The sequence below is a fragment of the Tiliqua scincoides genome, chromosome 15 (assembly GCF_035046505.1).
Source record: "Tiliqua scincoides isolate rTilSci1 chromosome 15, rTilSci1.hap2, whole genome shotgun sequence".
In the NCBI taxonomy this organism is placed as follows: domain Eukaryota; kingdom Metazoa; phylum Chordata; class Lepidosauria; order Squamata; family Scincidae; genus Tiliqua; species Tiliqua scincoides.
In genome coordinates, this window is record NC_089835.1 from 3559549 (window position 1) to 3571025 (window position 11477).

General features: G+C 52.3%; 1 protein-coding gene across 2 annotated transcripts in view; it reads right to left on the reverse strand.

Annotated features, from left to right (window-relative positions):
* Nucleotides 1-260: 260 nt before the first annotated feature.
* The window catches only part of FDPS (farnesyl diphosphate synthase), a 19613-nt gene continuing 8396 nt past the window's right edge, over nt 261-11477 (reverse strand). For both annotated transcript variants that reach the window (XM_066610225.1, XM_066610226.1), the window contains exons 4-10: nt 11133-11213; nt 9663-9785; nt 8511-8599; nt 7982-8054; nt 6273-6350; nt 4241-4375; nt 261-1523 (exon numbers count right to left, since the gene is read on the reverse strand). In XM_066610225.1, coding sequence (XP_066466322.1) covers nt 1323-1523; nt 4241-4375; nt 6273-6350; nt 7982-8054; nt 8511-8599; nt 9663-9785; nt 11133-11213 — 780 coding nt within the window. In that variant the 3' untranslated portion in view covers nt 261-1322. The remainder of the gene's footprint in view (nt 1524-4240; nt 4376-6272; nt 6351-7981; nt 8055-8510; nt 8600-9662; nt 9786-11132; nt 11214-11477) is intronic.

Consider the following 11477-nt stretch of genomic DNA (forward strand, 5'->3'; position numbering starts at 1 on the left):
GAGACTGGAATAAAAGGCTTCAGTATAGAAACAGGACTCCAGCCAAGGTTGTGTACACATTTGTTCTCATTTACCTGTGCATGACACTTCCATGGAATTTAAAAAAAAAAAAAGGAGGGGGGAGGGGTCCAGCTTCTGCATTGAGGACCCCCTCCCACTACCACACTTCCCACTCCTTCCACCCCCCACCCTCTCCCCCCCAAATCCACCAGCTCAGGCTAATTCCACTTGGCTGGTGCAACAAACTTGACCACACAGAGTCCGGTTTTTAAAATAATTTATTGCTACAAACCCTTTCCTACAGCCGGTGTGCCCTGCAAGGCTCGATGACGTAAACCTCGCACAGATAGGGGGTGAGGAGTATACAGAAACCGCTCCCCACCTACATTTGCTCTGGGTCGCTGACTCAGAGAAAGGGTCGACTGTCACCCCCTTCCATCCAAGAGGGGAGAAGTCTGTCCCCACTTTAGTGAGCCACCCCACCCGTGACAAAGGGAACCTTGACAATGGGGCTGGATGAATCTCCCACTGACCCAAAATGCAAGAGGGGAAGGGGGAAGCTACAACAGGATGCCAAGTCGTCAACTCTGCCACCTTCACCCTCACCACTCTGAAAAGAAATCCAATGGATTTATTCCCTTCTGGGGTTAAAGAGGGGCAGAAATAACATTGGTCCTGGATGTATATAATACGTTCTAAAAAAAAAAAAAAAAGTTTCTATGTGCAAACAGACCCTCCATATGTTCCATAGGAGGAAATTTTAAATAAAACACACGTAACCATCGCAGAGAGCATGAGAAGCGATATGCCCTCGTCTGTCCATCTCAGGTAAGGGCTGCAGCGGCAGAGGGTGGGATAGTGAGAAGATGGGGGTACCGCTACAGATCAGGCTAACTCTCTGGGCGGTGAATTGGGAACACGAGAAAGCAGTCAGGCTGCCTTGGTTGTGCCTCCTGTTTTAAGACACTATGCAGACCACCCCCTATTACTATCATCGCTGAACCTTCAAAGAAGCCTGGGTTACAGAGAAAGATATATATATATATATCCTTTACCTTTTCCTACTACACTTGGAGGCTGACAAGGTATACAGCCCTTCAGAAACACACCCAGAACTACCATGGCGTGACACCACTGGGCATTAAAAAAAAAAATCACATTTTAGGCTTTTTCCACACTCCCTCCCCAGTTTAGCCCATGCGCTCAACTCCCCCCGCCCCCAAAAAACACAAAAATTTGAGCCCTGATTCTCACTAAACTAGTGTCTAGCCCTGGCGGAAAAGACCAGAAGAGGCTTATCTTCTTCTCCACAGCCAAGCACATCATTTTTGCCTCTTGTAAATCTTCTGGGCAAGGCCAAGGAAGACCTGGCTGGGCAGCTGCTGGGCATGCTGGGAAATAAGTGCCAATAAACGCTGGTAGCTGCTCTCCTCGTACTCCTTGTAAACAGCCTGCAGGTCCAGCTGGTTGTAGAGTCGCTTCACGCAGGCCACTTTATCCGGGTCCTTCTGGCCGTAGTTCTCCTAAGATGGGAAAGTCAGGTTAGGTCATGCCAGGGCAGGGGGGGGGGTTCAGCTAGTAAGCTGGCCAAGGAACTGAACAATCGTCAAATTAAAGTTTGTCAGCCCAAATCCTATGCATGTTTACTCATAAGTAAGTCCCGTTAGAGTCAATGGGGCTTACTCCCAGGAAAGTGTGGATAGGACGGGGCTGTCTGGTTTGTTTGCTAAGAGGGTTTTGCTAAGCAGCAAGAGTAAAGTAATGCAGAAAGTCGGTGTAAGTAACCCGGATGGAGGGATGGATTACTTTCCAGCTAAGGCCCTCAAGCAAAGAGCTCTCCGTAACTCAGTAGCCCCTTTGAATTAGATATTCACACTACCAAGTCTGGCATGAAATCCATCCGGCACCAACTCGAGGATGCGGCACATGGACCGCAAACCCCAGTTACAGTGGGCCCTCCGTGGCCGCGGGACCGCTTGCGGATACCGGATTCTGCGGATAATGAAATCTGAAGGGGAGCCTGCGCCGGCAAACCAGAGGGCCTTTTAGAAGCAGCCTGGAGGGTCTCAGCAGCCGTGTATATTCAAGTCCAGCCTAGCCCGCGGTAAGGAGGGCCAACTGTATTTGGTGGGCCGCTGTGAGATACAGGAAGCTGGACTAGATGGGCCTATGGCCTGATCCGGTGGGGCTGTTCTTATGTTCTTAACTACAATTCCCAGGAAGCCTTGCAGGTCTCTTGTTATCTGGTGTGCTCCCTGGGGCATTTGGTGGGCCGCTGTGAGATCCAGGAAGCTGGACTAGATGGGCCTGTGGCCTGATCCAGTGGGGCTGTTCTTATGTTCTTAACTACAATTCCCAGGAAGCCTTGCAGGTCTCTTGTTATCTGGTGCGCTCCCTGGGGCATTTGGTGGGCCGCTGTGAGATACAGGAAGCTGGACTAGATGGGCCTGTGGCCTGATCCAGTGGGGCTGTTCTGATGTTCTTAACTACAATTCCCAGGAGGCCTTGCAGGTCTCTTGTTATCTGGTGTGCTCCCTGGGGCATTTGGTGGGCCGCTGTGAGATACAGGAAGCTGGACTAGATGGGCCTGTGGCCTGATCCAGTGGGGCTGTTCTGATGTTCTTAACTACAATTCCCAGGAAGCCTTGCAGGTCTCTTGTTACCTGGTGCGCTCCCTGGGGCATTTGGTGGGCCGCTGTGAGATACAGGAAGCTGGACTAGATGGGCCTAAGGCCTGATCCAGTGGGGCTGTTCTTATGTTCTTAACTACAATTCCCAGGAGGCCTTGCAGGTCTCTTGTTCTCTGGTGCGCTCCCTGGGGCATTTGGTGGGCCGCTGTGAGATACAGGAAGCTGGACTAGATGGGCCTAAGGCCTGATCCAGTGGGGCTGTTCTGATGTTCTTAACTACAATTCCCAGGAGGCCTTGCAGGTCTCTTGTTATCTGGTGTGCTCCCTGGGGCATTTGGTGGGCTGCTGTGAGATACAGGAAGCTGGACTAGATGGGCCTGTGGCCTGATCCAGTGGGGCTGTTCTGATGTTCTTAACTACAATTCCCAGGAAGCCTTGCAGGTCTCTTGTTACCTGGTGCGCTCCCTGGGGCATTTGGTGGGCCGCTGTGAGATACAGGAAGCTGGACTAGATGGGCCTAAGGCCTGATCCAGTGGGGCTGTTCTTATGTTATTTCACAGGGTTCCCTATAAAGATCCGACTCCTTTAGCTCTTGCTGTCTAGACAGATGCCTTCCTGTTGCTTTCCAAGCCTGGAAGACTCAGGAGTCATCCCAATCACCTCTAAGGATTTGCTAGTGTTGCATTTCCTCATAAGCCTCACCTGTGCGGCGGTTGAGATCAGGGCTGCCCGAGACAGACCAATCCCAGCACCGCCCTCCCAGTCGCTCTACAAAGGCTCTTGAATGGGAAATGCAAAGCATGCTGGGAAGTGCACCCAGCTCACCCCGTATTTCTCCCATGCAGAAGGACTGCAATTTGTTGTGCGTCGGGGGTCGAGCCCTTGTCTGACCCTCGCCTTACCTGGCTGTGGGCCAGGGACAGGACTGCCTGGCCACAGAGCCACTGCCACCTTGCCGGCTGAACAGGCGAGACACAGGGTAGCTGGGTGGGAGAGACGGTTCCCCCTCCCCCCAGATATCACCTGACCGAAGCAGTAAGCAGGGCAGGACCACCAGATAGGAGGGAAGCAGGCTAGGGTTGGGGCCCCTTTAAGCCTAGAGAGGGAGGAAGAGGAGGAGCAGAAGGTGTGGCTGGGGAGGATAAAAGCAGGGAAGCCTGTGATGCCATGCAGTTCTGGAGAGGGAAGGCAGGAGCTGGAACCCCTGCCTGAAGACCAAGGGCCTCGTGTCCTGCCTCCAGGGAGGAAGAGGAGGGCAAGGGTGTTGTGAACCCCCTCCCCCTGACTTGTTCTGAGGCTCCCCCGGCAGGGAACCCCAGGGAGGTGGACACCCCCACCCAGGGGATCCCAAGAGACCAGCCAGCCAACCCACGGCACCCCGCCGGGTGACCCCCAGAGACCCTCTCCATGGGGCACCCCTCACACTGTATTAATTCTGTAAGCACAGGTGTGATCCATTCTGGATCCCCCGCGGACACCAGAAAGCTGAACGGTTTTCAATTTTCAAAGACAACAGGGAGAGCTGCTTGAAGTCAAGATATGCAAGATATGCTTGTCTGCAGGTAGAGGCATCAGGAAACAGGCAACCAACCACCCTCCAGCTCCCGTACCTCAAGGAGTTGCCTCTGCTTTGGTGAGGCCCGCTTTAGACACTCCACAACCAGCCAGCTGCATTTGTTGTCCTGGATGTCCGTCCCGATCTTGCCGGTCACTTCAGGGTCACCGAAGCAGTCCAGGAAATCATCCTGTGGGCAATAATAATAATAATACAGGTATATCTATACCGCCTTTCTTGGTCCTCAGATTTCTCCTTGGACTTTATTCAAGGTGGTTTAAATAGGCAGGCAATTTTTAAATCCCCGTAGGGATTTTTACAATTTGAAAGAAGGTTTCTATCTTTCAAGAAACCACAACATTCAGGTGTTTCTTTCATTGATCTGGTCGCACATCCTGGCCTCCATCCTCCCACGCTCAGAGCAGATGGAATAGCTCGGCTTCAGCTTGTCAGCTGCTTCAAGGTCGCACGGTGCCGGTGGCCTCGAACTGGCGACCTTCGGATGTTATCTTCAGGCAAATGGAGGCTCAGCCCTCTAGACCAGACCTCCTGCCCATAAGTTCTGTAAAAGACTGTAAATTCCCTTGCTGCCTGGGGAAGAGGCACTTTTCAAGTGGAGCTCCTTCGTATTTAAGCAGGGGGAGAATAAGGCTGCAATCCTATCCACACTTTCATAAGAACATAAGAGCCCCAAGATCTGGATCAGGCCAAAGGCCCGTCTAGTCCAGCTTCCTGTATCTCACAGTGGCCCACCAAATGCCCCAGGGAGCACACCAGATAACAAGAGACCTGCAAGGCTTCCTGGGAATTGTAGTTAAGAACATAAGAACAGCCCCACTGGATCAGGCCATAGGCCCATCTAGTCCAGCTTCCTGTATCTCACAGCAGCCCACCAAATGCCCCAGGGAGCACACCAGATAACAAGAGACCTGCAAGGCTTCCTGGGAATTGTAGTTAAGAACATAAGAACAGCCCCACTGGATCAGGCCAAAGGCCCACCTACTCCAGCTTCCTGTATCTCACAGCGGCCCACCAAATGCCCCAGGGAGCACACCAGATAACAAGAAGACCTGCAAGGCTTCCTGGGAATTGTAGTTAAGAACATAAGAACAGCCCCACTGGATCAGGCCATAGGCCCATCTAGTCCAGCTTCCTGTCTCTCACAGTGGCCCACCAGATGCCCCAGGGAGCACCCAAGACCTCAAGAGACCTGCATCCTGGTGCCCTCCCTTGCATCTGGCCTTCTGAGGTAGCCTGCCTCTAAAACCAAGAGCTTGCACAGACCTTACTATGACTTGTAACCCGTAATGAACTTTTCCTCCAGCAGTTCATAATGTACTTTTCCTGGGAGTAAACCCCACTGAACACATGTAGACATGCACAGACTTGGGCTGTAAATCTCCACCCCAGCACGGTGTCTCTTCTAGTGGTTGGTTGCTGGTTTTAATTCTGCAGCTTTTTAGATTGTGAGCCTCTTCGGGGCAAGGGAGTCATTTAATTATTTGATTTTGTCTGAAAACTGCTTTGTGAACTTTTTCTTTTTTTTTTTTTTAGGAAAAGCAATATATAAATACTGTTTAGTAACAGGGATATGTTGATTCTTTTTTTTTACCAGGCACACTGCACTGCTGGGGAGGGGGGGGCCATACATCTCCCAATGGCCCTATTAAAGGATGCTCCCCCAAGCTCCTGTGGCACACCTGCAGACCGTTTGTGACACACTGATTGAGAATTGACCACCCTCCACCTGCTCCGGAACGTCTCCCTCCCGCCTCCTCCCCGCCCTCTGCAGACCCTTGTGTTGGCCCAGCTCAGACGACACGAGGCTCTGTGTCAAGGCCAGCACGGAGGCCTGATTCAGCCTCCACAGGCTGGCGTGCATCCCTGCACTGGCCCAGCAACTCACGAGGAGGCGCAAACGTGCTTTAGGGCACGCTTGCGACCTTCCTGGGCCGGCGCAAGGGACTTGCACCAGCCCAGGGGCAACCTAGGATTGTGCCCTAAGTAAAAATATCACGCACACAGCACCTTGGCAAATTGGAAATCTCCAGAAGTAAAGGGGGGGGGGACGAGAAAAGAAGCTGTACCTGGATCTGGAAGAATTCGCCCATCTCCAAGAGGATGGCCTTGGCATGTTCGTGCTGCTTTTCATCCTCAATGCCAGCCTGGCAGAAAGACAAGAGTCAAGGTGTGAAAACAAGCCACAACTAGAACCCCTGTTGCTGCGAGAGGATGCTCGGCTAAGCCGCGATTGCCAAGACTCGCTTTCTGCCCCTGGGGGCAGAGGGAGTGGGGAGAGCTAAGACAACTCTGTATTTGAACTGTGAGGCATAATCGCATCCCAGGAACAACTCACTCAAGGCCACCAAGGGAAGATCCAAGTTGGATGAAGGATCCTTTGGAGGGAGACCAGTCATGCCCTACTGCCACCCACGGAACCCGATGGAGCTATGTGATGTGCAGCGCAATCCTACTTGCGCTAGAACAGGCAGGCCAGGAGGCCTGCGCTATATCCAGCTCAAGATCAGGACCAGAAGTAGCTCAGCCGGAGGCAAGGGAAAACCCTTCCCCTTACCCCTGGGTAAGCCACCATGGCCCCAAGGGTCCCCTGAAGGTCTCCTCGGACTTGTGCCACCTCCAGAGGTGCTCATAACTGCTGGGTCCCAGCCCTGCCTGCCCCCTGGACCTTCCTCTGCCTGCCCTCCTCCTCCTGCCCCAGAACGCCTCCCTCCCACCTCCTCCCCACCCTCCGCAGACCTCTGTAACGGCCGAGCTCAGCCGATGCAACCCTCCCTCCCCAAGTCAGTGTGGAGGCTGTATCCAGCCTCCGTGGGTCAGTGCAGGGCCTACGAGAGGTATTTTATCAGGGGGGTACAAAGTTTCTTCCAAAGGGGGAGGGGCACAATGCAGAACGGGGGGGCAAAATAGGATAGGGGGAGGGCGCTGACAGCCACAATATTCTTTGAAGCCCAGGTTACTAGCCTTCTTGATGCAGAGCCCAGCAGCAAGTTCAGGTGAGATAGGAACATGTCAGATTCCAGGAACTTTCTGGGCCCCCTCCTTTCGCTCCTGGGCCCCCTTTCTGACTCTGGACCCAGGTACAAACTACCCCCTTATCCCCCTCTCCTAGGCCCTGGTTCAGCACACGTTCCTGCGCCGGTCCGGCCAACTCCCGAGGAGGCACAAACGGGCTTTACGGCAAATTTGTGACTCTCCTGGGCTGGCGAATGTTAGGCTTGCGCCCGTAGGCTGCTGTTTCCTGAGAGAAAGCCTCACTGAACACAGTACTTAGTTCTCAGACTTAGTTCTGACTTAGTTCTGAGAAGACATACGTAGGACTATGCAGCCAATGCTAATTATTCAGGACAGCCAACATGGCAAAACATGTCCTGCTAGGAGCAGGGAAACCCAGGGTCACGACTCCACTCAGTCATGAAGTTCGCCAGCTCAGCTTGTCTCTAGCCTAGGTTGGCAACCTTCAGTCTGGAAAGACTGTGGTATAAGCCTACAGCGCCCGGTATTCCCAGGCGGTCTCCCATCCAAGTACTAACCAGGCCTGACCCTGCTTAGCTTCTGAGATCAGAAGTGAAGCCTCTCCAAGGCTGCAATCCCATATCTGCTTATGGGGTAGCCAGCTCAGTTCCCACAGCCTAGTAGCCATGAAGTTCGCCAGCTCAGCTCGTCTCTAGCCTACCTCTTGGGGTTGTTGTGAGGAAGGCACGGGGGAACCCCTACTCTGCCCAGAACTCCTGGAAATAAGAGCAGAATAGAAAAACAAAACAACCACCCAGCTTACCATGTACATCGCGGCTGCAACCGGAAGGTAGAAGGAGTAAAAAGCTGTCTTGTGTTTCACAATTGCCTTGTATCTGCCGAAGAGAGGGTGTTCTTAGCATGATCGGTCCCAGCTTGTACTCATTGATGCGTCCCCCAAACCCCACCAGCTCCCAACCTTCCGTCACACACTGGCGTGACCGGGAGATGGAACACAAGACAGTGCTGGGGAGAGAGAGGCAGGCTGGGATTCTCAGGGGTTCCCAGTCAGTTTCATGGCCACAGTGAGGGGGCACCGAGAGGGCCAAAAATTAGCAATCATGCCCATCATGTGCCTGACGAGAGCCTTGTCTGGTAGTAAAGATCTCATCTACAGTTTCAGCCTTCTCTTTGCCCCAGAAGAACATCCAGACGCTGGCATGCAAGTCTCACTGTGTTCAGTGGGGTTTACTCCCAGGAAAACATGCATCGGCGTCTTAATCTTGCCGCCGCACACCTCCAGCGTCTCTCCCTGCCGAGCCTTTGGCCCTCAGTACTCGCCTCGCTCTCACCTCTGCTCTGTGAAGCGGTTCAGATCAACCTGGGATAAGGGGGCAGTGATGAGATCGAGGGCCTGGCCCAGCTGCGTTTGGTACGTCATCTGGTGGAAAGAGGAGAACAAACAATTTTTTTTTAACACAGGCTTGGCATTTGCGAAGCACTCGAGCACTCCCAACATTGCACATAAATACCGCTAGCTCAGAGGCTTCACCTTAACCTTTACAAATATAACCATAAGGGCGCCCCTGAGCATGTAAAGAGTGCCTCTTAAGTGCACTGCCTGTTTTCAGCTCCTTTGCCTGGTTCTGGAGAACCTTGCCCAATGCCAACAGGTCAAGGGAGACTTGGTTGAAAAAACTGGGGAACCACTGAGCTAGCTTGTTTGCTTACCCATGTGTTGGTTTCCCACCCAAGTGGCTCTAAAAGGCCTTTCAGACCAAAGTACTAGAAGAGTGACAATTAACTAGTCCTCCCTCTCATCAATGGCTCCTCCAGATACAACTACTGACTCTCATTAATGTTCTCCTGCACTTTCTGCAAAAGGAGCTCATTTTTTTTTAAAGGGGTCCAGCCTGTCGCAAGGCCCCTGACCCCTTCCTTGACCTACTCATCATCTTAGATGTTGGCAACCTTCAGTCTCGAAAGACTCTGGTATCAGGCTCTGAATGGTGGTTCTGGAACAGTGTCTAGTGTGGCTGAAAAGGCCGATTTGGGAGTGACAATCCCTTCCACACCGGGAGCAAGTGCAGTCTGTCCCTGGTCTGTCTCCCTGGCTGTGGGCCTTCCTTCTTTGCCTCTTAGCCTCAGACTGTTGGCCAAGTGTCTCTTCAAACTGGGAAAGGCCATGCTGCACAGCCTGCCTCCAAGCGGGCCGCTCAGAGGCCAGGGTTTCCCACCTGTTGAGGTCCACTCCTAAGGCCTTCAGATCCCTCTTGCAGAAGCTTCGTCCAATACCCACCTTAGAAGAGGCATTCCTATTTCTCAATCTCACCCAGGAAGGCTACAGGAGCCAGACCAAAAAGGATGGGGGTCTTCCATTTGGGGATGGGGGAAAAAACCTCTGTGGGTTCCAAGTTCATCATCTAGCATCTCCCACCGCCCTGCCTAACAATGACACAGATGGAACAGGTGGACAAAGGGAAGCCCCCAGGGCCCAAACCCACCAGAAGAAAGAGCTCCAGCAGGTTCAAGTAGTATGGCTGATCGCGACAATGTCGCTTTAGCAGACGGTAGATGGAGGATTCAATCAAGAACGAGTCGTTCACAGCATCCAAACCGATTCCTTCCTGGGGATGGGGAAGGAAAAATCATGAACCACGGAGAAGCAACAAAGCTTATTTAAGCCACAGGCTCACTAGAGAGCACCACTGAGCACTTTCCCTCACAACAACCAGCCCTTAAGCTCAGAGCTTGGGCATGACCTCAGACCACCATGAATCCTGACTGATGTGTCCCATCCCAGCCACTGTTGTTGCCTCCTTGGGAAACCGTGTTCACATTTTTGGGCTGCCGTTTTCATTCTCCAGCTCCCTTCCCTCGGGGACTCTAGGAGTTATAAAATCACAGAGCAGTGTCTCATCTCTAGCGCATGCAAATTCCACGCACACAAACACACCTGCCCTTGTACACCCTGTGCTGCCTTAAGCGGAAGAACTAACTACACATTCTCATGAGTTTTAAATTGGTGAAGGTTGACAATGGCAGAGCAGACAGTTGCCAGATTCTCCAATGATTCTGTTGGGCTTGTTTATGCCACTTTAATTCTTGATCTCCCCCTTACAGGGAGAAATGCAGGGGATATTTAAATTATTACATACATTTTGGAGGATGCAAGATTCAGGCTGCCAGTTGAAAAGGTGGGGAATCAAGGGGCTCAAGCCCCCTGCATCCCACATGTATAGGGACAGCAGTGGAAGGACCCAGCCAACACAGGGCAGACCACACAAAGCAAGCCCACCCACCCACAGGGATCCATCAATGTACCACTTAATGACGGGGATATATCCTCTGATCCCCACTGTTATGTGGTTAGGTTGTTAAGCGAACACTCCACCCAATCTAGTGTCTTTGTTTTGTAAAAAGACCTTCTGCTGCAGGCTGTGGGAGATCCGATTGCCTCAGGATGAGGTCTCTTGTTATCTGGTGTGCTCCCTGGGGCATTTGGTGGGCCGCTGGGAGATACAGGAAGCTGGACTAGATGGGTCTATGGCCTGATCCAGTGGGGCTGTTCTTCTGTTCTTAACTACAATTCCCAGGAAGTCTTGCAGGTCTCTTGTTATCTGGTGTGCTCCCTGGGGCATTTGGTGGGCCACTGGGAGATACAGGAAGCTGGACTAGATGGGCCTATGGCCTGCTCCAGTGGGGCTGTTCTTATGTTCTTATGCCTCATTAAGAGCCTCTTTGTTGCGCTTTGACCACCGTCATATATGCGGTCCGTCATTAAGCTGTGCACGCCTGTATATCTGGCCCCAGAGCCAGTAGTCCAAGGTTGAAAAAAATCCCAGACTCCCAGCGGCTTGGCCACTGCGGGATTTGAGGCCGATCCCTAGAACATTCAACATCTTCCCCAGCTTCAACGAACCACTCGCACGCCACAGAGGAACCATCAAACGACCCCACTTCGGCCTGTTTACCTTCTTATACCAGCAGGTACGGCCACGGCGTGTCTCTGAGTAGTCCATGATGTCATCCGCTACCAGGAAAAAGGACTGAAGCTGCAACCAGATCAGGAATAGTTACAATATTGGAGTGCCCCTTCGCAAGGAGGGCTTTTACATTAGCTCGCTGCAATGTGTTGCCTTCTAAAGACCTACTTGGCAGGTTTAGAAATGCCCCGAAGGAAGAACGAGTCTGTAACTGTGGCCTTAGAGAGGTAGACTCTCTTTTACACGTTGTTTTGCACTGTGTTGGCAATCAAGTGCCTAGAGATCAGTACCTTCTCCCATTATTAAGAACTAAAAAAGGTCTTTCTGAGAATG